This window comes from Cololabis saira, chromosome 22 (assembly GCF_033807715.1).
Source record: "Cololabis saira isolate AMF1-May2022 chromosome 22, fColSai1.1, whole genome shotgun sequence".
Taxonomy (NCBI): domain Eukaryota; kingdom Metazoa; phylum Chordata; class Actinopteri; order Beloniformes; family Belonidae; genus Cololabis; species Cololabis saira.
The window spans coordinates 34852573-34879983 of NC_084608.1; the positions used below are offsets into that span (position 1 = coordinate 34852573).

Here is a 27411-nt window from a genome sequence, read left to right on the forward strand (position 1 = left end):
GATTGATCAGTTACAGACTCTGAGTCTGAATTTATTTAGATTCTTGAGAAACAAAAAGAAAACGGACGTCATTCTCTGAGGAGTGTTTGTGTGTTTTCTTTATAAATGTAACATCAAGATAAAAATTCATTTTGGTTTCTCCTTTTTTTGTGTCACTAAATGTAAAAATAAAGACCATTAATGTGAAAAAGACACCAGTAACTACAGTATTTATTACTAAAAATGCAGAAGATTAAAGTCATAATGTTTTTCTCAAAGGGTAAAATAAAATGATTAAAGGAGACATATTATAATCGTTGACAGTTTCCTGAAATTGTTCTGAAATATTGTTTCTATTGATCACATAGTTACAGAGCAACAGCGATCTTTTCAACCAAACTTTACAGCTGGGTTTAGGGGGCGGAGTCAGACACTTGACTCCACCCCCTTCTCCATGGGATAAACCTTATTTGAGTTCAGAGATAAAACTTTATGCTACAAACTTCTGAAACACAACAAACACAGCATGAAATGAAGTTTGAAGATGAAGAAGGATCTGGATGGATCTCACAGAGTTCAGGGTTTTAAAACCTTCCCAGCGCTAATCTCAAGGGTTTTGGGGATCTTTTCTTTTAGTTGAGCTGTGACACCTAAGACACCTGATATAAGTTCTGAAATACAGAAAAAATCTAACTTTTTCATATTGTGTCCTGTTTAAATCCTACATTTACAATGTTTTCATATCTGAAGTCCATTTATATGAATATGGAAGATAAATGTACATACGGTAGTTATACCAAAACATAAGAGTCATAAAAATGGCGATACTTTTAAAGCCGATCCATGTAGGAATTCCACCTCTGACCAGCGGGGGCAGCATGTGACAAGAAAGTTCATGTGTCGCCCACTGGTGACGACAGCAACGTGGAACAAAGTGTCACATCATTTCCGGCTCCTCCCACCAAACGCCAGCGTTCAAACTTCCGACTTGTGGAAACACTGCAGCAGAAGAAGAGGGAATGTTTTTGTTCCCCTGCTGGATCTGGTCAGTAGCACTAAATATTGGGATTTAAAAACTCACTACTTTTAAATCCACACATCATTTCTACACATGCCCAGATTGAGTGGTCAGTTCCTCTTCAGATCAAGTCCAGATCTCCACAGAGGAACGGGTCGAGGTCTTTGAGAATTTCAATCATCTCTGAACTGGCATTTTCACCTTTTCTCCTCACCGTATCAATAACACAACGATTTTTGTCTGTTTTGGTTCTCTTCGCCTCTACTGACTCCATTTCAGAATCAGTGATCACATGTTTCTCCAGGAGTTTGTCCAGCAGTCTCAGGAGGTTAGATTCTGAGATCCTCTCAACGAGGCTGCTCCGGACTTCCAGCAGACGTTCGGCTGTAGGGAGACGCAGACGGGCTGATCCAACAGACCGTTGTAATCCAGAGGAAGGAAGAGAAACTTGTCTTTCCCAGACGCTGTGGGAGGTGTTGGCCTTTAGAAACAGTCGGATACGTTTCAACATGTTTTCATAAGTCACATAGAATGCTGGGAAGTAATTGCCATCGTACTTTTCATGAAATTCAGCATCTGTAGGCTGGACTTCAACGGAGTCTCCTCCAGGACTGGTGGTCAGAGAGTAAACCTGCTGGGGCTGCAGATTACAGTGAGGGGGGGTCTCTATGTACGTCTCATCTCCAAATAATTTCTTCCTGGTATTTTGCACGTGCTCAAGACAAACATTTTCCGGAAGCAACAGTACAGCAATGCGGTATTCGGTGTCTGGATCCTGTGGAGGCTTGTAGAACGGTAGAACCCACGCTCGGATCGGAACAGGGGGAGAGGCTTCATCTTTGACGATACAGAAACAAGAAAACCCCGTAACGTTGATGACAACATGAGTTTCTGTTATCTTCTGAGGCCTGATGAACTCGATGCCATCATCGTTCACGTGAGCGACCGACAAGAAGCGACATCCCCCTGTGGAGCGGATCTCACAGTGAGGGAGGTGAAGCTGACACATGGACCCCTCCTTCACACACCTGATGTCAAACAGGGGTCCTGCAGGCTTCTTGTGATGTGGGCTCAGCTGGCTCCTGCTCCAAGGAAGGATCCTGTACAGAACCTGGCCTCCGTCCTTCATGTGGAACACCAGAGCCGTCTCTCTGCACTGGTACTGACCTGGACGGGAGCACTGGAACCTGTAGCTTTCACCAGCAGACTCATCAGTGCAGGCAGGTGTGAACTCCTCAAAGCTGCTGCTCAGGTTCCCGGCAGGGAAACTTCCACATCTTTTTAGGGCTCTGCTTTCTGCAGAAGGTTGATGAGTGGGCGAGGGAAAGCTGCTTGAACGGGACCTGCTGCAGGACTTTTCCTTCCTCTCACAGGAACCTGTGGTGGAGAGTTTTAGAGGACCAGAGGAAGGCGGAGCGTTGCTCGCTGGGATCGCCTTCATTCTGATAAAAGGCTCACATCCTTCTCCCAGGTTGGAGTCTTCTTCTTCACGCTGTTGTGTCTCTTCACTGCTGCTTTCAGCAGATTTAGGAGCAGGGACAGAAGGAATGTTAGTCTGAGAGCAGGAAGGAGCGGTGGGAGCAGACCAGGGTGTTTGATGAGGGGAGAGGTGGAGGTTGGTGGAGACACAAGCTTCACCAACCTTTACTGGTGTTGAGAGATTATAGGAGGACGTCTCCTCTGAGAACAATCCACCTGCTCCACCGTCGTCTGTTTGGTGCCACTTTGTTCTGCAGATAAAAACAGATGAGACGGTTGTTTTATTTGACACTAAACTCACGACATCTGGAAATAATTTTAAAGTTACACCTGAAATCACAACAAGACTGTAAAAACATGAGAGTTTATAGAAACTGACATGTAAAACCATGGTGGCTCTAATGAATGTGAGCAGGTAAATAATGATGAGTGAGGCAGAGGTGCGTGCAGCGTCCCAGCATGCACCTCTGCTCACACTGAACTGGCTGCTCTGTCTGATGCTGAAGCTGCTTCTGGGTCTGGTATCAAACCCGTCCTTCCTGATGAGGAACCTGGGTTTCTTCCTGAAGCTCATGTTCAATCCAGAGCCAACGCTTTAGCTGCCATGGTTGAGGATGCTGGAAACCAGCCTGGAGTTCAACACCTTCCTCCAGAGATCTGATCAAGAATGACTGAATCTCCTCCTGAACAAGATCAGTCAATACTTGGAACATTCAGTCAAGTCTCTCTGTCATTCTGGGAACTGTGGGCACCATTCAACCCCAAACGTCTGGATGAGAGAAGAACTAGCAGAGAACCCAGAACTGGACCAGGAAGACTGTTCTACTTTTCTGAAGCTCTACGAGGCTGCTGGACCACAGAGATCTCAGCTGGTAATGAAACACTTATTGGTCCAGGACGGCTGATGGATGAAAGCCTGGATTCTTCTCAGTCACGGAGCTTTTGGACAGTTTGACGTTAAGGACATTTATTGGAGGAAGTCAGGTCCATTTAATGTTGATGTTCTCCCCTCAGTTCTGTCCCGGTTTGGAGTTCATGTCCCAGTTTTGGTGTTTAGGTTCCTGTTTTATTTTGAAACTCTGTGTCCTCGTGTTTCAGTTTTGTCTTGACTTCCCTTGTTCAGAGACTCACATGAAATGATAAGTAACCTGGATGAACCAATACGACGACTATCCATCAACTGAACCTATTTATGATGAAATAACTGCGCAAACATTTCATTTTTATGAAAATACAGTCTTGTTTGTATATTAATATATTATCACTGCAGTTATTAGATTTTAAAATACTTGATTTATTCTACTAGACCAGCGGTCGGCAACCCAAAATGTTTTGGATCCATATTGGACCAAAAACACAAAAACTAATATGTCTGGAGCCGCAAAAAATGAAGTCTTGTATCAGAATTAGAATGAAGAAACACATGCTGCATGTTTCTATATTAGTTAGAACTGGGGGAGATTTATTTATTCATTATGCACTTATTTACTCATTATGCACAAAAGTCAAAATATCGAGAAAAGTCAAAATTTCAAGAAAAAAGTAAAAATTTCGAGAAAAAAGTCGAAATTAAAAAGGAAAGGAAAAAGGGAGAAGAAAAGAGAAGGAAAAAAAGAGAAAAAAAAGTAAAAAAGAAGAAAAAAAAGGAAAATAAATAAATAAATAAATAAAAAAATAAAAGGTGAAACATTTTACAAAAAGCTCCAGGGGCCTCTAGGGCGGCGCTAAAGAGCCACATGCAGCTCTAGAGCCGCGGGTTGCCGACCCCTGTACTAGACCAATAATGTGTTAACTTATTATATTATTGGTTCAAAAACGTAATTCCATTCTTGTTTGTTCCTGTTTGTGTTCCGTGTGAAACGGCCACATGGACGAGGTTATTGGTGGATTTTCCATTCTGGGTTCCTTCAGAGTTCAGAGCTGCAGTGGAGCAGCTGTGTGTCTGAACATCCTGGAAGGCCGTCAGCTGGAATACTCCTTTATTTGTGGACACGTGAACACCAGCACAACACTGGTCTACAACACACATCTGGATCCTCTGATCCTGCAGCCTGTCATCATCCTCCTCTCACAGCTTTACTGGGGAAAGCAGCCGCTGAGAAGCTGCAGCTTCACTGGAAACACTGGATCTTTGATAGACACTGGTTTTAGTAGAAAACTGCTGGAAGCAGCAGGACCGACTCCAACCTCCACTGACCTGAGAGTCTGCAGCTGGTAGTGTGGACTCTGCAGCAGACCAGACAGCTGCTCCACATCTGCAGCCTTCAGCAGATGGTTCCTGCTCAGGTCCAGATGTTTCAGGTGGGAGGGGTTGGACTTCAGAGCTGAGACCAGAGAAGAACAGCTGATCTTTGACAACCAGCAGTTCTCCAACCTGAACAAAGACACCAGAGAAGAAGAACCAGAGCAGCCTGATGGTCAGTGTGGATCAGCAGGAGATCAGTCTGATGGTCAGTGTGGATCAGCAGGAGATCAGTCTGATGGTCAGTGTGGATCAGCAGGAGATCAGTCTGATGGTCAGTGTGGATCAGCAGGAGATCAGTCTGATGGTCAGTGTGGATCAGCAGGAGATCAGTCTGATGGTCAGTGTGGATCAGCAGGAGATCAGCCTGATGGTCAGTGTGGATCAGCAGGAGATCAGCCTGATCTGCAGGTTAGTGTCAACACAACTTTCACATCAGATTCATCTGAACACAAAACTAAAACATGTCTGACCTCAGAGTCTCCAGTCTGCAGTCTGGACTCTCCAGGAAACCACACAGATGTTTCACTCCTGAATCCCACAGGGAGTTGTCACTCAGGTCCAGATGTTTCAGATGTTTCAGGTGGGAGGGGTTGGACTTCAGAACTGAGACCAGAGAAGAACAGCTGATCTCTGACATCCTGCATGTCTCCAACCTGCATGAAGAATAAAAGATGTGAGCTGAACCACCAGGGTGCAGGTTCCAACAGTCCAACAGAACCAGTGAAAAAGATCTTCATCAATATTCATGACATCATGCTGCTGCTCCAATAAAGACGTAGTGACTTCAGCTCTGCAGCTCTGCAGCTCTGCAGCTCCACCAGTGGATCATCCATACAAACTCATGTTGTGTTGGAATATCTCAGTCGGTACAAACGTTAGAATCTCAGTGTTTGGATCAGATGAAACATGTTGGACAGATGAAGATGAAGATGTTTGTAGACGATGCTGCATGATCTCTGCACAAACAAACATTCTGCTGCTCAGGTTCAGTTCATGTTGGGATGGAATGAAAACGTCTTTGTTGAGGGAACATCGTTCACCACTCTGTACTGCACACTTGTGCTCCACGGAGAGGAAAGCAGCCTGCAGACACTTCAGCTGGTTTCTAATGATGTCGGGAGCAGATGAGTCCAGAGACCAGGATGGTTCAGAGCAGCTCAGGTGTTTGTGGCTGCAGAACTCACAACTGTTACAACTTCAGTCAAAGAACAAACCTCAGAGTCTCCAGTCTGCAGTCTGGACCACCCAGGAAACCACACAGCTGCTTCACATCTGAATCCTGCAGCTGGTTCTTACTCAGGTCCAGATGTTCCAGATCAGACGGGTTGGACTCCAGAACTGAGACCAGATCATCACATCTGATCTCTGACAAACTGCAGCGCTCCCACCTGGAGAAAGAATAAAACACAGATAAACATCTAGATGAGTGTTTTCTCCTCCTCCGTTCAGGGTGGTGTGGTGGGCAACACTGGAGCTTCACAGTCACAAGGTTCCTGGTCCAAATCTTGGCCCGGTTCTTTCTGCCTGGCGTTTCCAGGATCTTCCCTCACGTTCACTCAGAAACTCCACAGTTCAGAAACACGTCTGTCAGGATTCTTGAAGCTTCCACATTAAACGCAGGACGGAGATACCGGAGATATGGCGGTACGGACAAACCCCGACCTCACAGCGACTACAGCGGTCCATGAAGAACCTTCTGGAGGGAGATGAAGAGTTTCCTGCCAGCTGGTCCCCCTCATCATCCTCACCTCTTCCTCTTCTATTTAAAGCGTCTGCAGCTCTCACTCTCACCAGAGTGGGTTTGTGGTCTCCCTGCAGATACCGGTCTCCAGCAGTTCTCCTGGGACTGCTATGCTGGACCGGATCTGTGTCCTTGGACCTGTTTCAGGTCCAGCCCTGATCGCTACGTCTGTCTGAGCTTATCTGTCTGTCTTGGGTTCTGACCCTGGCCCGCTGTTCCTGGATCTGTCTTCTGCCTCATACTAACCGAACTACAGACCGTCCTGGTCTCTGGACCGGTGGCCCGTCCCTGCACGGTCCCCATCTCCCTCTCCTGGTCCCTCTGATTCCTATTTGGATCAATAATTATTTAGATGAGGGTTCTTTACTCCTGGTCAGCCGTCATTCCAGCCCAGTCCCTGAAACCTAAACAACATGTTAGTTTGTTAGCCGTCAGCAGAAACCCGTCTTCCTTCAGGACGTGTGTGGTCTGTGTCTTCAGGGGGGTCTGTCTCCGTCAGAGATGAGCTTTCATAGAGGATTTAAACATGAATATGTAACTCACTTCTGTCTGGTTCTGTCAGGTTCTGTCTGGACCTGGAGCTGCTTCATGACAGCAGGAACACACATGTGTGACGGTGAGGTGTGTGTGGTTCTAACACACATGTGTGACGGTGAGGTGTGTGTGGTTCTAACACACATGTGTAACGGTGAGGTGTGTGTGGTTCTAACAGAACAAACATGTGTGACGGTGAGGTGTGTGTGGTTCTAACAGAACACACATGTGTGATGGTGAGGTGTGTGTGGTTCTAACAGAACACACATGTGTGACGGTGAGGTGTGTGTGGTTCTAACAGAACACACATGTGTGACGGTGAGGTGTGTGTGGTTCTAACAGAACACACATGTGTGACGGTGAGGTGTGTGTGGTTCTAACAGAACACACATGTGTGACGGTGAGGTGTGTGTGGTTCTAACACACATGTGTGACGGTGAGGTGTGTGTGGTTCTAACAGAACACACACGTGTGACGGTGAGGTGTGTGTGGTTCTAACAGAACACACATGTGTGACGGTGAGGTGTGTGTGGTTTTAACAGAACACACATGTGTGACGGTGAGGTGTGTGTGGTTCTAACAAAACACACATGTGTGACGGTGAGGTGTGTGTGGTTCTAACAGAACACACATGTGTGACGGTGAGGTGTGTGTGGTTCTAACAGAACACACATGTGTGACGGTGAGGTGTGTGTGGTTCTAACAGAACACACATGTGTGACGGTGAGGTGTGTGTGGTTCTAACACACGTGTGTGACGGTGAGGTGTGTGTGGTTCTAACACACGTGTGTGACGGTGAGGTGTGTGTGGTTCTAACACACATGTGTGACGGTGAGGTGTGTGTGGTTCTAACAGAACACACATGTGTGACGGTGAGGTGTGTGTGGTTCTAACAGAACACACATGTGTGACGGTGAGGTGTGTGTGGTTCTAACACAACACACATGGATCACAGCAGGTTTCACATGAAATGTGACTGAATGATGAAGAAGCAGCAGGAGGTTCAGACGATCAACACCTGAAACTCCAAAAGCTCCAGTCAGAACCGACCTGAGAGTCTGCAGCTGGTAGTGTGGACTCTGCACCAGACCAGACAGCTGCTCCACATCTGCATCCTGCAGCTTGTAGTTGAATCTCAGGTCCAGATGTTTCAGATGGGAGGGGTTGGACTTCAGAGCTGAGACCAGAGAAGAACAGCTGATCCCTGACAGACCGCAGCACTGCAAGCTGCACAAAGACACCAGAGAAGAAGAAACCAGAGCAGTCAGATGGTCAGTGTGGATCAGCAGGAGATCAGCCTGATCTGCAGGTTAGTGTCAACTAGGCTCGCCACCCGTCCCTGGAAATACAGAATTGTTACGTAATTGGGAATTAAAAGTTGCGTTCCGTATTGAACCGATACGGAACGCAGTTGATTCCGTACGGTCCTGCAGACGGCCCTGCAGACGGTCCTGCAGACGGCCCTGCAGACGGTCCTGCAGACGGCCCTGCAGACGACCCTGCAGACGGCCCTGCAGACGGCCCTGCAGACGGACCTGCAGACGGACCTGCAGACGGTCCTGCAGACGGCCCTGCAGACGGTCCTGCAGACGGTCCTGCAGACGGTCCTGCAGACGGTCCTGCCCTGCAGACGGACCTGCAGACGGTCCTGCCCTGCATACGGCCCTGCAGACAGCCCTGCAGACGGTCCTGCAGACGGTCCTGCCCTGCAGACGGCCCTGCAGACGGCCGTCCCTTTGCGCTCCGTTGCCTAGTTACCTCTCACTGCACGGCCACGCGGGCCTTTTAAAAACAGGTCCAGTCCAGATGTCTCCGGAGGATCCAGACACCCCACCTGGTCGTGGCGTGCAGAAGAACGTTTTCAGTCTCCCGGAGGTGTCAGACAGCAGCTGCAGGAACCTCCACAAACGTAATATAACATCCCAGAGGAGCCACAGTTCCTCATACCTGAATCATCCCCTGAGCTTGTTATGCTGTGATACGGGACATTTATTATGCTCTTATTTATTGGTCATAATATACAGGTGAAGGTCAGAAAATTAGAATATATTGCTAAACTTAATTTGTTTCAGTAAATTCAACTTAAGGTGAAACAAATATATTATTTCCCACTACATGCAAAGTGAGATATTTCAAGCCTTTATTTTTTATAATTTTGATGATTATGGCTCACAGCTTATGAAAACCCCAAATAAAAAATCTCAAAAAATTTGAATATTTTATGAAATCAAGAAAGAATTCAATCGTCAAAATTATAACAAATAAAGGCTTAAAATATGGTGCTTTGCTGAGTGGAGCTCATGAAGAGTGAGCAGACTGTTCGGAGTTCCACAGTTCTGCAAGACAAGGAGCCGCTCAGCTGCAAGAAGTAACAACAATCCTGGAAGAAGAAGTGAGAGTGAACTGTTTAAACCTGGCCTGAATAAAAAAGGACATAAAAGGAGTTGAATGAAGCTATGCACTTCATTTATTTTTTATGTTTATTGGTTTTATTTAGTTTTCTAAGCAAAAGATTCTAAGGCAGGCTTTGTTACTTTATTATTTAAATAAATAAAGTAATTATTTAATTGTTTTCCCTCTTGAAAGTGTTTATACATGTTACATTTACAGAATATTCTAGTGTTGTATTGTCATTTAATTTAGGTTTAACTGTTTAACTGCCCAATGCAGGCAGACTGTGTTTCATTTACTATGACCATGCTCAGGTTCAGACTGTCTGTACAGTCATGAAAGTTCAATGCTATTAAAGCACTTTAAACTTTAAATCAAAGCATTTTGTTTTTTCATATAAAATATATACATTTCTATGCATTTTAGACGTTTTGGGGATGCCCCCTTTTTTGGGCGCTTGCGCGGCTGAAATCGGGACGTCCCTTATTTCTATTTCTGAAAGGTGGCGACCCTAGTGTCAACACAACTTTCACATCAGATTGATCTGAACACAAAACTAAAACATGTCTGACCTCAGAGTCTCCAGTCTGCAGTCTGGACTCTCCAGGAAACCACACAGATGTTTCACTCCTGAATCCTGCAGCTGGTTCCAGCTCGGGTCCAGATGTTTCAGATGCTTCAGGTGGGAGGGGTTGGACTTCAGAGCTGAGACCAGAGAAGAACAGTTGATCTCGGACAACCAGCAGTTCTCCAACCTGAATGAAGAAGAAACAGCTGATGACTTCTGTAACCATGTTGAAATAAATGTTTCAGAAAACATATTTGTGTAAATAAGTTCATAGTTAAACAGCTCTGAAGTTGAAATGTTAAGTCCTTGACCAGCAATAATGTTTTGGTATTGTTCACTAAGTGATGTTATTAAGTTAATGTCACTGAAAATGCTGAAATGCTGAAACAAAAAGTGTGTAAAATGGAAAGGAAGTGGTTCTCTTGTAAGTCTGTAGACTCTTATCGTGCATGGAAAAGTCTAGTCTATAAAAAAGCCCTTCACACAGCTAGAACAGCTCATTACTCATGGTGGATAGAGGATAATAAAAATAACCCACGTTTCTGTGTTCAGCGCTGTAGCCAGGCTGACAAAGAGACAACTGTGTTGAGCCGAGTTTCCTGCAGCTCTCAGTAGTGACGACTTTATGAGCTTCTTTAGCAGTAAAATATCAGGATCAGAGTAGAAATCAACCAGGACGACCCTGTAGCTGCTGTGGGCGTTTCTTCAGCTTTAGTAGTTAGTTAGTGTTAGTAAACTACTAGTTAGTGTTTAGTAAACCTCTAGTTAGTTAGTTAGTTAGTTAGTTAGTTAGTGTTTAGTAAACCTGTAGTTAGTGTTTAGTAAACCTCTAGTTAGTGTTCAGTAAACCTCTAGTTAGTGTTCAGTAAACCTCTAGTTAGTGTTAGTAAACCTCTAGTTAGTGTTTAGTAAACATCTAGTTAGTGTTTAGTAAACCTCTAGTTGTGTGGGCCGCGGCCCTATGGTTAAGAATCACTGATCTAGTTGGTCTTCGCCTTGTATTTTGGTGCCGAAGCATGATGGCACACCTCGATTTTGTACAGACTTCCGCAAAGTAAATGCTGTTACAAAGTCTGATTCATTTCCATTGCCACGAATAGACGATTGTATTGACCAGGTAGGCTCGGCCAAATTTGTCAGCAAGTTCGATCTGCTTAAGGGTTATTGGCAGGTGCCTCTGTCTGAGCGTGCGCAAGAGGTCTGTGCATTCATCACTCCGTCTGGCCTGTACAGTTATAAGGTTATGCCTTTTGGGCTTAAGAATGCCTCTGCGACGTTCCAACGACTAATGAACCGGATAGTGTCGGGTTTGCAGGGTTGCTCAGTCTATCTCGATGATCTGGTTGTTTATAGCGATACGTGGCACTCGCATCTTCAGCGTATTCGGGCGCTGTTTGACCGGTTGGCTGAAGCGCGCCTTACTGTCAACCTTGCCAAGTGCGTCTTTGCGCGAGCTACAGTGACGTACCTCGGCCGGGTGGTGGGACAGGGCTGTGTGGCCCCAGTCCAGGCCAAGGTCGTGGCTGTGGCCAAATATCCACAACCCGCTACGAAAAAAGAACTGCAAAGGTTCCTGGGTTTAGTGGGTTATTATAGGTGTTTTTGCAAAAATTTCTCCACTGTTGTGTTCCCATTGACTGAATTGTTAAAGGCCAAGGCTAAATTTGTCTGGTCAGCTGAATGCCAACAAGCTTTTGATAGTGTGAAATCTTTACTGTGTTCTTCTCCTGTATTAGCGGCTCCATGTTTTGACCAGGTATTTATGCTCCAAGTGGACGCCAGCCAGGTGGGAGCAGGTGCCGTCCTGCTGCAGGGGGGAAACCAGGGTGTGGTAAGACCAGTCAGCTTCTTCTCTAGGAAGTTTAATAGTTATCAGTCAAACTATTCTGTAATAGAGAAGGAAGCGTTGGCACTTGTTTGGGCCTTACAACATTTTGAAGTTTATGTTGGAGGAGCTCGAGCACCCCTGGTGGTTTTCATTGACCACAACCCTCTGACATTTCTTCGGTCTCTTAGATGTCCCAATCAGAGGCTTGTAAGATGGTCTCTATTTTTGCAGGCCTATGACCTGGACATCAGACATATAAAAGGAACAGACAATGTTATTGCAGATGCATTATCACGTGCACCTTTGTGTTAGTTTGGTCTTGTGTTATTCAAGTCAAATAACTGTCTGTTCTGCCTGTTAAACTGCTCTGTGCTCTCATCCTCTTAATTTGCTTCTCAGGTACCAGGGTTGCTGAGGTGGGGCACAGTGGTGGGCTGCAGGCAGGAGGACGGTGATAGGCTTATGTTTTGTCATTAGTATGATTTGTTCTTTGGTTGTTGTGGGGGCCAATATTTCCATGGGAAACATTGACTTTATGGGGGGGGGGGTGTGATGGCCTGTTATATTGTGTCTCAGTCCCTCTCTCTCTGTTTTCCTCTTCGAGGTGGAGCCAGCTGATTGCTAGATCTGGAGCACCTGGGCTGGGTGCTCCTCAGGAAGAGAAAAGGCTGGGGCTTCAGTCTCTCTCTCTCTCTCTCTCTCTTTTCATCCTGGCAGCACTCCTTTTTGGTTTTGTTGAGCCTTTTGCACACACAACACCTTACAGCACATTTACACACATCCACATGCATACTACTGATTTTACTGACTTTACACATCCCATTCCTTATCTTATTTGTGATTATTTGATTTACCTTAATAAATATCTTAATTTACTAGTACGTTGTGTCCTTTCCCCTTCTTTTGTCATGGCCTTTGAGCCAGGGTTATGACAAAACCTCTAGTTAGTGTTTAGTAAACCTCTAGTTAGTATTTAGTAAACCTCTAGTTAGTGTTTAGTAAACCTATAGTTAGTTAGTGTTTAGTAAACCTCTAGTTAGTGTTTAGTAAACCTCTAGTTAGTGTTTAATAAACCTCTAGTTAGTGTTAGTAAACCTCTAGTTAGTGTTTAGTAAACCTCTAGTTAGTTAGTGTTTAGTTAATCTCTAGTTAGTGTTTAGTAAACCTCTAGTTAGTGTTTAGTAAACATCTAGTTAGTGTTTAGTAAACCTCTAGTTAGTTAGTTAGTCAGTGTTTCTTCTACATTCATTCAGCAGTGGCGGCCCGCCACTGCTAAATCATAGCCGCCACGCCTGAAAATATGTTTTTATTATAAATTTTTTTTTGTCGCAAATGCACCGCCTGTGTGATGATGAGCGCAACGGCGAGGGGAGGGGAGGGGGGAGTGGGGTGTTTGGGGGATCCTATTGGAGTTAACTACTCGCGAGAGCGCAGACTTTTTTTTGATTGGGCATGATTTTGACCCAATCGTTGCTCGTGCCTCGTGCAGTGTACGCGGGGTAACGACGAGAGATTAACACCTCACGACGAGCTCCCGATCACAAATCGTGAGGTCGCAAGAAAATCAAGCGTGTTTGAAATCCTTGTCGCTCCTCCTGAAGGAGTCGCACAGTTGAAGCAGCTGCGACCCGATTTGCCTCATCCTTTCGCAGAGAGCATGCGCAATATCTGATGTCACGTCAAAAAAACATTATTTGTAGTAAGTGTTGCAAATTCACATTAACAAATCATGTTTTAATAGCAAACAAAAGACCGCGTTTCCACGTACGGTGCGGGTCGCCGCGTACCCTCTGCGTTGGTGTAACGCGGAACCATAAATCAGCATTTAGTGTGTGCGCTGTCTGCTGTTCGGAACACTTCTCTTTTTTCTCTTCTCATTTTGCTGGGACGCCGGGTTCCTCCGCCGAGACACAACTTTTGCGGTATGCGTTCTTTGTTGTGTCTAAAAATGATGCGCAGTGCCGACCCAATCAGAAACGGTACAGATATTTTGGGATTTTACTTTTTTTTTTTTTAATTTTAATTCAATTTTAAATGATTAGGGTGTAGGAAATTGAGAGAAACAATCTCATTATTGTTTCTGTTTGTAGGTGAAGACTGACTTGAGAAACAGGCTGCAGGGGGATCATCTTGCAGCATGTATGCTGCTAAGCATCAATGGGCCACCTCTGGGAGAATTTCCCTACAACAGAGCCTTAGAGCTCTTCTTTAAAAAGCCAAGGAAAATTAAGTGCTCTGAGCCTGGGTGCAAACTTTGTCATTGAGTCTACACAGCCTCATCTAGCTGATGTTTACATGTTATTTATTTAATGTTATTGTTTTTATTTATTTTTTACATTTTCAACTGGTTAGAGTTGAAGTTGAAGTAACATTTATTTATTGTTCAGGGATTGTTCTTCAAAAGTTCAGGGATAAAAGCCAATAAATAGGTTTTGAAAGTTACATTTGCTGTCAAGTGGTCATTTGTGTACGCCGTACATTTACGCCGCCACCGCCCCGGGAAGCATGCCCCCACTGCTGAAAAAATTCCTAGAGGAAACACTGAGTTAGTGTTTAGTAAACCTCTAGTTAGTGTTTAGTAAACCTCTAGTTAGTGTTACTAAACCTCTAGTTAGTGTTTAGTAAACCTCTAGTTAGTGTTAGTAAACCTCTAGTTAGTGTTTAGTAAACCTCTAGTTCAGTGATTCTTAACCTTGTTGGAGGCACCGAACCCAACCAGTTTCATATGCTCATTCACCGAACCCTTCTTTAGTAAAAATAAAATATGATTTTTTTTTACTGGTGCACGAAATGAATTGTGCATTAACATCACCTTGTTCAAATAACAAAACCAACACAGTGCATGAACTCGCCATCTTTAACGCAGCTGGTTTTACGAGTGTTTCGCCAATGGTGTGCGGTTTGCCCTGCTCTATGATCAGATAAGCAACTTCGTACGATGCTGTGAGGATCGGTTTGTTGATGGGTACAAATCCAAGAGCGGGCAGAGTGGCCTTTTCGTCGAATCTGGCTCTCTTCACCTTGAATTCAGCAAGCGTTGTGTTCTTGTATTCCCCATCTCCATGCAGCTTTAAAAGGAACCCTGGCTATTAAGACATGTAGGTCTTAAAAGATAAATGTTGGTATCAATTATAACAATGTGATATAAAAAACCTTTTTGATGTCTTCGTTTTTATAAAATATGAAAATATAATTTAACATGTAGGTCGCCATTGTTTTTTACATTCTGGGTAGTGACGTCAGACGGTGGCTCCTGCTAACCCCCGTCCACTGTTTTGACACCCAGAAACAGATGAAAACACAGCTAAACAGGTGACGGCGCACCAGAAACACAGATCAAAACACAGCTAAACATTAAGGTGACGGCGCACCTACAAAAAAGTAAAAAAAAAAAAAAAAAGAAAAAGTGCCGCACCATAAAGCATGAACTATAAAAACACCATAAAACTCAGATAGACTAACAGACCACACGTTTCAACTAGCAGATAGCCGATGCTACAATAAAAACCCCAGCCAGATCTGGCGTCATTAAATTAAATAAAGATGTTCTTGCCTATTTGAAGCGAAGTCTGCGCCTCCCGTTTCGTCAAAGTCCCGGGCCAGTCCCCTCAGCCTCTGGTCTGTCATCAAACCATCAAAACCCAGCACCGAAGCCGGTTTTAGGGGGGAGAGGGGTGGGCTATGCCCACCCAAACGTGCATCCCACCGGCGTCTTCATCCCGGCGGTGGCGAGAGCGGAGAGCGGGTGGCGGTGCGCCGCAGGCTCTAAAGCCCCGGCTACGCCGTCTACGGCGTAGGCTACGCCGTCTACGCAGGAGCCTAATGCACTGGTAAGATGCGCACGACATTGATCATTTTTGCAGATCTCCCGTGCATCGCAGAACTTTGATCCAGTTTGCCTGAACCGAGACGTCTTATGGGCTCCCTCGTCAGCCTCCACGGCCGGGAGATGCTGCTCATCTATGTTTTAGATACCTGTCCCAGTTAAACTAACGGGGCTTATCTTCCCAGAGCCACCGCTCTACGTCATCGCCCCCAGAATGCATTGCGCAGGTAAAACATGGCGCCTCCCGCAGGTCAAAATATGTGATAAACATTGTAGATTTTTAGATCAATTAGATTATTTTATGTGTTTCTAACAACATATTTTAGTATAAGAGAACAATTGTGGCTAATTAGGGACTACATGTCTTAATAGCCAGGGTTCCTTTTAAGAAGTGTTCCTTCAGTTTTGCAGGTGCGAGACTAGAGTTGCTCAACTTGGCATTGCAAATCATTCAGATGGGACGCTGACTCCCGTCACGTTCCGTGATACATGTAAATCCATGTTTTATATATTCGTCCGACCACTTTCTTTTTTTGCCCGACATAGTTAGCATGGATTAAAATATTCCGTAAGAAATCACACGACACACCGACAGTCACACGTTGTGGTGGTTGGAGGTGTCCGTGGGGTCGGCGTCACTAACACTAACCCAACGTCACACCATTCCGGTGCGACTGAGAAGGAGGTCTCACTCTGCTGCTTATCCACCGCTCTCAAAGCGGACCGGTAGGAAATCCCAGAGCAGGACGCTTTCAATGACTGTGCCCACTAACTGCAGACTAGACTGAGGGGTGGACCTCTGCGGCGGAGGCTCCACCGAACCCCTGAGACCGACTCACCGAACCCCTAGGGTTCGATCGAACCCAGGTTAAGAACCACTGCTCTAGTTAGTGTTAGTAAACTACTAGTTAGTTAGTGTTTAGTAAACCTCTAGTTAGTGTCAGGCCCGGATTAAGAGGGCAGGGGCCCCTGGGCAGAAATTATTGGTGGGCCCCCCCGAAAACACACACAAACATGCAAACAAACATGGTTTTGAATTCTGGACTGTTATTTGTTGGAAACACCTGTAGCTTATACAGGATTTACACTGATAGGGTACTGTCTGTATGATTACAATTGTTGTGCGTCGCCCATGTGAAATCTGGACTTATAAATGTATGAATATTTTGTGATTTTGAGGACCTGTAAAACCAGACTTTGCCCCTTCTTCCTGAAGTCCTGCGACCCCCTGCTGCTAACTCCTGGTTATCTCGGCCTGGGTCGAGATAGTCCGTTTACGACCCCACTGCATGGCCGGAGATCAAAACAAGGACCCAGCAGGGTTTCTGTCAGGGAAAACAGACTTCCTTGGGGTTTTTATGACACCTAAGCAGGGGTCGGGACCAGCGGAGCCCTAAAACCAGACCTCAAAATGGTACTGCTTCTTTGAACCCCCCCCTTTTCCGCTTTAATGTGCCTCATAAAATGGCGCCGTTGCCTGAACTACAACCCCCAGCATGCCTTGCGGGGGGGGGGGTGGCGCCTACAAGCAGCGCACATCCAATCGCAATGAGGCACCGATGACGTCACCGCAGCGCGCGTAGGATCAAAACCCCTGCCGCTGCTCCTCTTCTCTCTTCCGACCACCCTCTCATCCGAGCTGGATCGTTTGGCTCTGGGCCAAGATCCCATCTCCCTTTCTCCCCCCGGCTGGGGGGAGGTGTAAGGCCCCATCGGGCCGCTCCGTTGGACCTGCAGCCCGTTGAAGCCGCGGTGCACGGAGCCGCCCCCATCTTCTCTTCTCAACTTCATCTCATCGGCGCAGGCCAAAGCATCACATCTCCTCTCTCTCCCCCCGGGCTGGGGGGAGGCAGGAGGCCCGCACCGGACCGGGCCCTGCGGGGTACGGCCGTTGAAGCCGCGGTCCCCCGGGAGGCTCCGATTTCTCACTAAACTCTGTTCCTCTTTAAGTTCACAGATCCAAGCTTCCGACGCCCACGCGCTCCCGGCAACCAGATCGGGACACAGCTGCGATTGAGTTCTCTGACTGAACCCCCCCTCCCCGCTCCGAGCCCCTGTCTGCGAACCGGCGCAGGGATCGGGGACGGACGGCCGGCGTCTCGCCCGGCGTGAGCTCTCCCGGGGCCCGGACGGCCGCGCGTCGGCGACCGGCGCAGAGAGGGAAGCACGGCAGGAGAAGACCGGTCCCCCCGCCGCGCCTAGGAATGCGTGTGAGCCTCCGTTTGGTCCGGAACCACGGCCCGGCACGAGGCGGCCCCGCCGCTGTCTAATCCGTTTCAGGGGAAGGGACGGGACGCGATAGCCTGACTGCGAAACCCCAGCAGGACCGCGAACCCAGTCAACAAGCCCGCATGCACCCGATTCAGGATCCCAGAGGAGACGTGAGCCCGCGTAGCAGTGATCAGTAGGATTTAAGAGTGTTCAGAACTGTGTGTGAGATTGTGAGACCTGGGTTATCAGTAACTTAAGAGTGTTACAGAGCTAAATCTGTGTTCAGAGCTGAGATTACATCATCATTGTTATCATTATCATGTTTGATTATTTGGTAGTCGTTGTTTTCTGCCGTAGGCGCGTTTTAAATGCTGCGTTCGCCATCCGGTCCGATTGCACGTGGCCCAGAGGGCGCGTCCATCTTTAAAAGACCACAGAAGCCCCGTTTGAACTGTAGATGTTCTGTATCTTCGTTATTATTGCTTGATTTCTTTTTTGTTTTCATTCCATGCATTTAACGTTTATGTTTCATTTTATTGGTTGTTGTTTTTCTTGTTAGTTAATGGTTTTATAATAATGTCGTGTGCCATCAGATTTATTCGGGTATATATTTACATCTCTTTTGATACCCGTATGTAAATAAATTCTGATTGATTTCTTTATGAGTGGTTGTGTTATTTCATGCAAGATTTGGTCACAAATTGATTTGGTTAAGCAGAGCCTAGTGTTCGGATATCACGCCTTCACTGTTATTCTGTAAGATTTGCTGTTCTGCAGGATAATTCAAATCATAATGAGACTGATTTTCTGCTGTTAGTTATCGAATCCCACCGGAAGTAAGGCCCCGGCGGTGGTGCCCCTACGAGAATTATCATTTTTGATAATACAATTTGATAAATAGTCAACTTTATTAATTATTAATAATTCTTTAATAGAATTATCATTAGCCTTGATAACTGGACAGCCAAGCTACCTATGAGTTGCACAACACAATGGACAAAATCGGCACCTGCAGATATCCTCCATCATACAGGATTTACACATACTTGCAACTATGATTTCCTCAGCAAGCAGCTACAATATCAAGACTATCAACATATTGTTACTCATTAGCATTTGCAAACAAAAGCTAATTCTTCTCCACAAGTTCAGATTGCGGATTCAGAGTCAGACTCCTACATAATTCACACACAAACCCACATACACACACTCACACACACACACACACGCACACACACACGCACACACACACACACACACACACACACACACACACACACACACACACACACACACACACACACACACACACACACACACACACACACACACACACACACACACACACACACAAAATACCTGTGGCTGTCTCTCTCCTCCTCATTTCTGTGGAGTGAGGAGTCCTCATCCCTGCTTCTTTTGGAAAAAAAGTTGTGGATTGATTGGATTTTTAGTGGAGCAGGGATCCCAGCCTAGGGTGGGTGAAGCATTCTAGATGGGCCCTTGTGGCCTAAACATCCTCGTTAAAACATAATCGCTTAAAATGCCATAGATCAGCCCTCTGACACACAACCACAGCACGCAGGCGACACGGTCAGAACCATTCACCTGAGGTTTCAGCACCATGGATTTACCAGTCATTATGTCAAACCTAATTATAACCCTAATGCAGACTTTAAGATATAAGTATACAACTGGAGATAAAAATCAAATGACATCCAGTGATGTCTATGGAAGCTCATTTCTGCCAGTAAAAGAAAAAAATAAGATGAAATCTTAGCCTTAAAAATAAAAATATCCCCACGGTAAGTCAGAATTATGACATAAAAAGTCATAATTTCGACTTTCTCTCATTATGACTTTCTATCTCATAATTTCAACTTTCTATTTCATAATTTTGACTTTCTCTCATAATTATGACTTTCTATCTCATAATTTCGACTTTCTATCTCATAATTATGACTTTCTATCTCATAATTATGACTTTTCTATCTCATAATTTTGACTTTCTATCTCATAATTTCGACTTTCTATCTCATAATTATGACTTTCTATCTCATAATTATGACTTTCTATCTCATAATTATGACTTATCGCGGGGATATTTTTATTTTTAAGGCTATGTTTTCAACTTAGCCATAGATGTCGGAACCGAGTAGCACAATTCAGACACACGTGTTCAACCTACACGACAACAGTTTACAACAACGACATGTATTTAACACAATGACCGAGCGACACGGCGGTCAAACAGCAACAAACAAGATAGGAAAGTTCATACATTCAGCGTCATGACAACGTTATCAGAAATAATTAATATTATGACAGCTTACCAATGATGGTTTGGTTTCACCCAGCGGTGAGCAGAGAACCACAACAAAACATATTTCCATCCAAGGAGGGGGGGGGCATTTAACGATCAGCCGGTTCTTCATCACTGCAAACCTTTCAATCACTTTGCTCTCATCAATGGCGATTTCCCTCTTGATTGAGAGCAAGGTGAGGTTTGAGGCTTCATCCATGCAGCTTGGAGATAGTTTTTAATAATTTCAGCTGCTGAAACTCAGCATGACTTTCCTGCTTTAAGGCTAATTCTGATGCGGTAACTGGCTAAAGGCTGATTTATGGTTCCGCGTTACACCAACGCAGAGCCTACGGCGTAGGGTACGCGGCGGTGCTGCGTGTATAAGGACAGGGACGTCCGACTTTGTTTGACCAATCAAAACATTGTATTTAGGTAAAAAAAAAAAAAAATCTACGTGATTTTTATTGGTTATACAGTCTACGGGTTTCTCCAATTCTAACTGCCCGAATCCCTCAAAAAAAACAAAAACAAAGAGGCTCGGCCATGGGCCCCCAGATGGGACCCTGGGCGCCCGCCCATAATGCCCATTGGGTAATCCGGGCTTGGTTAGTGTTAGTAAACCTCTAGTTAGTGTTAGTAAACCTCTAGTTAGTTAGTGTTTAGTAAACCTCTAGTTATTTAGTAAACATGTAGTTAGTCTTTAGTAAACCTCTAGATATTTTAAATCTGTAAACATGTGATCATGTCTGACCTCAGAGTCTCCAGTCTGCAGTCTGGACTCTCCAGGAAACCAAACAGATGTTTCACTCCTGAATCCTGCAGGGGGTTCAGACTCAGGTCCAGATGTTTCAGATGGGAGGGGTTGGACTTCAGAGCTGAGCCCAGAGAAGAACAGCTGATCCCTGACAGACCGCAGTCCTGCAATCTGAACAAAAAGTAAGTTCTTCAAATATCAACTTTGTCATCAGGTTCATGTGGGTCATCACTGGTATCTGGACTTTATAAAACAGGTTTTAAATTCTATTATATCCATGATGTTGGTTCCTGGTTGTTCCTCTGACACAATCACCTTTTAATGAACATCCTGGAGTTTTCTGCTAGAACAGAACAAAACAGAACAGAACAGAACAGAATAGAATAGAATAGAATAGAATAGAATAGAATAGAATAGAATAGAATAGAGAGCTCCAGGTTCCTGGGCCTTCAGATCAGTGAAGCCTCAGCTGGAACAGCAGAACACACTGCAGCTCTGGTGGAGAAAGCTCAACCCCCTCACAACGTACAATACAATACTTACAAAAGCAGAAGTAAAATGTGCAATAAATCTCTCATCTACCTGGTAAATGTCCTGTATTTAACGGTGATGCAACTCAGGGTCCTCAGCTATACAAGGACATTGTATACGGTGTATATATTTTTTTATTATATGTACATTGTTGTTATTGCAATATATGTTGATTGTCGTTATATAGTTATTTATCCTTTTGTTATTTATGTGTATTTCTGACTTGCCTGACTTTGGGAGAACGCAAAAGAATTCCAATGTACCGGTACCGTCTGGTGTAAATGCTAATAAACCTCTATTCTATTCTATTCTATTCTATTCTATTCTATTCTATTCTATTCTATTCTATTCTATTCTATTCTATTCTATCACTTTAGTATTTTATTTATATTTTACTTTATAGCACGGTCTGTGTGAATACTGGATTCTGATTGGCTGACAGGTGGAGGTTAAAAGGGATAATCTACACCTAGAAAACAAGTTTGGTCAAATTGCCTGATAACTTTAATATCATTACTGGATCAACTGCCAGGTGGTAACCACGACAACGGAGATTCAGGTGGTAACCACGGCAACAGAGATTCAGAGAAGAAGAGCCGGCTACCGCAGGACAGAGACATGAGTGATTTTCTAATTTCTTTTAATTTATTTGGTGAATTTAACAATTTTGATGACTGGGATGCAGAAGAGGAGAGAAAAGAAAATAGCTGAGCGGACTAGAATATCTCCCGTTACCAAGGAAACGGACTAGAATATCTCCCGTTACCAAGGAAATGGACTAGAATATCTCCCGTTACCGGGGAAACTTACTAGAATATCTCCCGTTACCAAGGAAACGGACTAGAATATCTTCCGTTACCAACGAAACTGAGTTATGGCTTGTTAAATAACTTCCAACGGCTGGTTGAGAGATTAAACAGTCGCTCAGCCGCTCCGCTGTGGCTTGTTATAAAACTAATGATTTACACTGAAAACACAGTAAAGCATGAATAACTGATTTAATATTTATGTTTTTTGGTAAGTAACCGTGGTATAAGCGGATAATGTCCTTCCAGGTGACATTAACATAAATATATGGACTTCGTGGAGGCAAACCGCCCCGCGTCGTCCATATATTTCTGATAATGTTCAGCTCGTCGGGCATTATCCCTTACATATTCTATTCTATTCTATTAGAGACAGAACTTTGAGACAGTTCCATCTTTGGAGGATGATAAGTGGATAAATGTGGAAACATCTCCAGTGGACTGACCTCAGAGTCTCCAGTCTACAGTTTGGACTCTCCAGTCCACCAGACAGAACCTTCACTCCTGAATCCCGCAGGTACTGGTTCTGACTCAGGTCCAGTTCTGTCAGATGGGAGGGGTTGGAATTCAGAGCGGACGCAACAACTTCACAGTGAGTCTCAGAGAGTTCACAATCAACAAATCTGTGATGAGAGAAAACATGATGTCAGTTGTAATAAAGTCTGATTTAAAGCCAGACTGACCCACAGGAGTTACAGGACGGTGCAGGAGATCACAGAACCAGAGTTACTAGAATTAAAGTCACGTACCAAGTACAACCATGTCCACATAAAACTATTGTAGGTTTACAACTCTGAGCCGTTTAAACTTGTAAACTTCTTCAATAGGGGAGAAACAATATATCTGCCACGAAATTTCACGATACACAAACGTCAGGATACGTGTGGTGGAGGTGACCACTGTAGCTGATATTGGGTTAATAATATTAATCTATTGTGTTTACTAGTAACATCCTATTGGTGCAGCGGGATCACGTGACGACCTCGACCCGCCGACCAAAATCTGACTACGCTCTAGAAATTAGTACCGTTTTACCAAAATCTGACTACGCTCTAGAAACTAGTACCGTTTTACCAAAATCTGACTACGCTCTAGAAACTAGTACCGTTTTACCAAAATCTGACTACGCTCTAGAAACTAGTACCGTTTTACCGTGTAGAGTTAAAGGAGCTTGAGGCAGGATTGAGGCAGGATTTATGAAAAAAATTCGTATACGTTTTAAGTTTTCTAGTAATAATGTCAGATGAAGCGTTCCAAACCCAAAATAATGAGCCCTCTAGTGTATCTCTCCGTTGCCTTGAACAGGCTGTGTGCTGCAAAATGTGCTGCAATTCGGGCCCAAATTTCCTGCGCTGGGCTGCGGATGTGACGTCACATGACGCTGCATGTGCGTTCTCCCCGTTCTCCCGTGCTGGCTTCGCTGGTGGCTGCAGTACCCCCAACGGCCGTTGTGGTGAAGGGTGGCGATAGAGAGTCTCATTTCTTAAAAGGAGCCTCATGCTCAGGCTGTTCCACTATGCTCCAAAACTGTGGAACAGCCTGCCGGAGGATCTGAGAGGAGCTGGAAATGTGGACATTTTTAAACGTAGATTAAAAACTCATCTCTTTGGTCTGGCTTTTATGTAGCATCACATTTTATAGTTTTAGTTTTATTCCGTTTAAAATTTTTTAAAGGTATCTGTTTTATTTATTTATCTATCTCTTATAATGTTTTTACTATTTTTATTGTTGTGGACTGATTTTTTTTTTTTTAGCCTTAATCCTTGAACCTTTATCTTTTTATAAATTTTATATATTTTATATTGTATGTCAGGGTGCATTGGTCTCCCAGTTTTTATCTTTTTGGTCTCCCAGTTTTTATTTGTTTATTATGCTTATTTTTCAATCAAAATGTCAAAGCACCTTGTATTTCATGTACTTGGACGAAAGGTGCTATATAAATAAAATTTGATTGATGATTGATTGATTTAAGCCTTACCTTATTAAATTAAACCTTTTACTGATGTAAGGCTGGTGTAGAGTTAAGCCTTACCTTATTAAATTAAACCTTACTCGGGTCGTGAGTAGGATAAACACGGGGAAACTTCTGCTGAGTTCCAGTGTACTTTAATGTCCCTCAACAGTGTAGGATTTTAGAACATCAACACAGCACCTAGTGCCGTACTGTGGCGTATCACTCCGCCCAATCTAAAACACACTAATCACTACAGATAAACTGACTAGTGTCATTATAGTCCCTGATTTACATCAGAATATAAAGAATATATTTATACAATAATGAAATAACCTTCTTAACAAAAATAAATCTCATCTAACACTTATAAGGCGAGCATGAATCAATGTTTTTTCTGATGTAAAGATTGTGTCGTCCCCGACGGTGTGAGGATGAAACGATACCGGGGTTCAACCTTACGGCCTCAGGCTGGAGCAGGTGAAGCTCTGAGCTCTGGCACAAGATCAATAACTGTCATGTGGGACTTTTCATAGTTTATTTATTTACTTTTATTTATTTATTTAATTTTAGTTGTTACATTTCTGGAAAAGAAAAAAGTCAAGTCATACATGAGAGAAACTATTCAGTTTGTGACTAAATATTTGTACTTGTCTGAAACTGAAGATGCATAATGCAAACCTGACATTTACTTTTATTTCAGATTGTGGAAAATGGTTGGCCTGGCTTTCTCTTTAAAACCTAAACAGTTATAAAGCATTACAAACTGTAACAATAGGGCAAACGGACAGTATTGTTTTGTATTTTGTGTCTTTCAAATAAAAGACAAATTTTTCCAGTCATATGTTCCTCATTCAAGGTTTTTAAAATACTGCTATAATATCGTATCGTTATCGTGACCTCAATATGGTGTATCGTACCGTATCGTGAGATTAGTGTATCGTTACACGCCTATTCTTCAATAATCTCAATGAAAATGTCTGATCTGATGAGTTCTCTGTAAAAGTGTCTGTAAGTTCACATCAACAAAACTCCCCGGTGGTTCTGATGTTTCATCTTTCTCCGTTACATAGATTCATCTCTGAGCAGCAGAAACATCAACTAGATCAAATGTTTGAAACATGAACCTCTGGTTGACGTGACTTGAGGTGAACCAGAATAAAACAAACACATCCGACTTCAAAAGTTTTCATTTTCAGGATCAAAACCAGATTTGAAGAAGTGAACTGCTAACTGATGGTGTTATTGATCCATCTGGACTCACCGAGCCTTTCTGCAGTTCCTCACAGCTGGAATCAGTCTCAGTCGACCAAATGGTGCTGTCTTGTACTTGTTCAGGTCCAACTCATCCAGAACCTCCTCCGACATCTGCAGCATGTAGGCCAGAGCTGAACACTGGATCAGTGAGAGTACCTGCTCTGATCTGTTCTCTGACTTCAGGAACTCTTGGATCTGCTGATGAACTGAGAGGTCGTTCATCTCCACCAGACACTGGAACATGTTGATGTTTCTGTCAGGAAAGAATCTGTCAGTGCTCATCTTCTTCAGGTTTTTGATGACTCTCTGGATGGTTTCTGGATCGTTCTCCGTCTGGTTCAGCAGACCTCCTAACAGTCTCTGGTTGGACTCCACAGAAAGACCATGAAGGAAGCGGACAAACAGGTCCAGGTGGCCATTTTTACTCTGCAGGGATTTCTCCATGACTCTCTTTAGGAACTTATCCAGAGATGAGTAACTGTAGTTTCCTCCCAGGAAGTTCTCCAGCACATCTGTGTTCCTGGTGGAGCAACAGTGGAGCACGTAGACTGCAGCCAGGAACTCCTGGATGCTCAGATGAACAAAGCAGTAGACGGGTTTCTGGAAGACTTCACACTCTCTCCTGAAGATCTGGGTACAAACTCCTGAGTACACCGAGGCCTCTGGGACATCAAGACCACACTGCTCCAGGTCTTCTTGGTAGAACATGATGTTTCCTTTCTCCAGATGTTGAAACGCCAGCCTCCCCAGCTTCAGGAGAAGGTCCCTGTCAGCCTCCGTCAGCTCCTGTGGACTCGTCTCATGTCCCTCCTGGTACTTGTTCTTCTTCCTCTTGGTCTGGACCAGCAGGAAGTGGGAGAACATGTCAGTCAGGGTCTTGGGCAGCTCTCCTCTCTGCTCTGTGGTCAACATGTGGTCCAGAACTGTAGCAGTGATCCAGCAGAAGACCGGGAGTTGACACATGATGTGGAGGGTTCTGGATGTCTTCATGTGGGAGACGATGCTGCTGGACCGCTCTTCATCCCTGAACCTCTTCCTGAAGTATTCCTCCTTCTGGCCGTCGGTGAAGCCTCGTACTTCTGTCACCCTGTCCACGTGTTTCTGAGGGATCTGATTGGCTGCTGCAGGTCTGGAAGTGATCCAGATGAGAGCTGAGGGAAGCAGGTTCCCCTGGATGAGGTTGGTCAGCAGCACGTTGACCGATGAGCTCTGTGTGACGTCAGACACCACCGGACCGTTGTTGAAGTCCAGGGAACGTCTGCTTTCATCCAGGCCGTCAAAGATGAACAACGGTTTCCCGGCAGCCAGCTGCTCTGCTGTGAGCTTCTGTAACGATGGATGGAAAACCTGGATCAGCCTGAGAAGACTGAGCTGCTCATCTCCGATCAGGTGCAGCTCCCTGAACGAGAGCAGAATCACCACGGTGACGTCTTGGTTCTCCGAGCCCTCGCCCCAGTCCAGAGAGAACTTCTGAACCGAGAAGGTTTTCCCAGCGCCAGCGACGCCGTTGGTCAGAACCACTCTGATGGCTCCACGTTGGTCAGGTAGGGCTTTAAAGATGTCCTGGCACCTGATTGGAGCGTCATGGTGTCTCTTCATCCTGGAAGCTGTCTCCAGCTGCCTCACCTCATGTTGGGTATCAACCTCTTCACTCAGTCCCTCTGTGATGAAGAGCTCCGTGTAGATCCTGTTGAGGGGGGTTCTACTTCCTGGTTCATCAGTTCCTTCAGTCACATGTTCACATCTGCTCCTCAGACTGGTCTTGTGTTCATCTAGGACCTCCTGCAGACCAGCATCTGCTGAAAGACAAGAAGAACTCTGAAACTACAGAACAAAAGTCTTTCCAGTTGTCAGAAATGATTCCATCAGCAGACAGAAGTTCAGTCTTACCTGGTACAGTTCTGCTCTGACTGGACGGCTGCTCCTCCACACCAACTCCTCTCCTCTTCCTCCCTCTGTGAACACATGTCTTCATCACTAAACTCAT

At 44.7% G+C, this 27411-nt stretch overlaps 2 protein-coding genes across 2 annotated transcripts; both read right to left on the minus strand.

Annotated features, from left to right (window-relative positions):
- LOC133423136 (caspase recruitment domain-containing protein 8-like) lies at positions 1 to 2773 on the minus strand. Its single transcript, XM_061713280.1, has one exon. It carries the CDS (start codon positions 2436 to 2438, stop codon positions 1119 to 1121), a length of 1320 nt encoding a protein of 439 aa, XP_061569264.1. The 5' UTR covers positions 2439 to 2773; the 3' UTR covers positions 1 to 1118.
- Positions 2642 to 27411, minus strand: LOC133423415 (NACHT, LRR and PYD domains-containing protein 12-like). Its single transcript, XM_061713590.1, has 11 exons — positions 27315 to 27411; positions 25498 to 27223; positions 22663 to 22839; positions 20877 to 21050; positions 9960 to 10142; positions 8047 to 8223; positions 5936 to 6109; positions 5192 to 5374; positions 4674 to 4850; positions 2778 to 2806; positions 2642 to 2727 (listed from the first exon to the last, which is right to left on the minus strand). The coding sequence occupies exons 1-11, from the start codon at positions 27409 to 27411 to the stop codon at positions 2642 to 2644; spliced, it is 3183 nt and encodes a 1060-aa protein (XP_061569574.1).

Excerpts from the sequence above, each read along its gene's own strand:
- LOC133423415 (XM_061713590.1), bottom strand. The coding sequence starts at position 27,411 with ATGAGTTTAGTGATGAAGACATGTGTTCACAGAGGGAGGAAGAGGAGA. Across the intron at positions 21,051-22,662 it reads TGTAGACTGGAGACTCTGAG|ATTGCAGGACTGCGGTCTGT; the intron begins GTCAGTCCACTG and ends CTTTTTGTTCAG. Across the intron at positions 2,728-2,777 it reads TAAAATTATTTCCAGATGTC|AACAAAGTGGCACCAAACAG; the intron begins GTGAGTTTAGTG and ends TTTTATCTGCAG.
- LOC133423136 (XM_061713280.1), bottom strand. The coding sequence starts at position 2,438 with ATGAAGGCGATCCCAGCGAGCAACGCTCCGCCTTCCTCTGGTCCTCTA.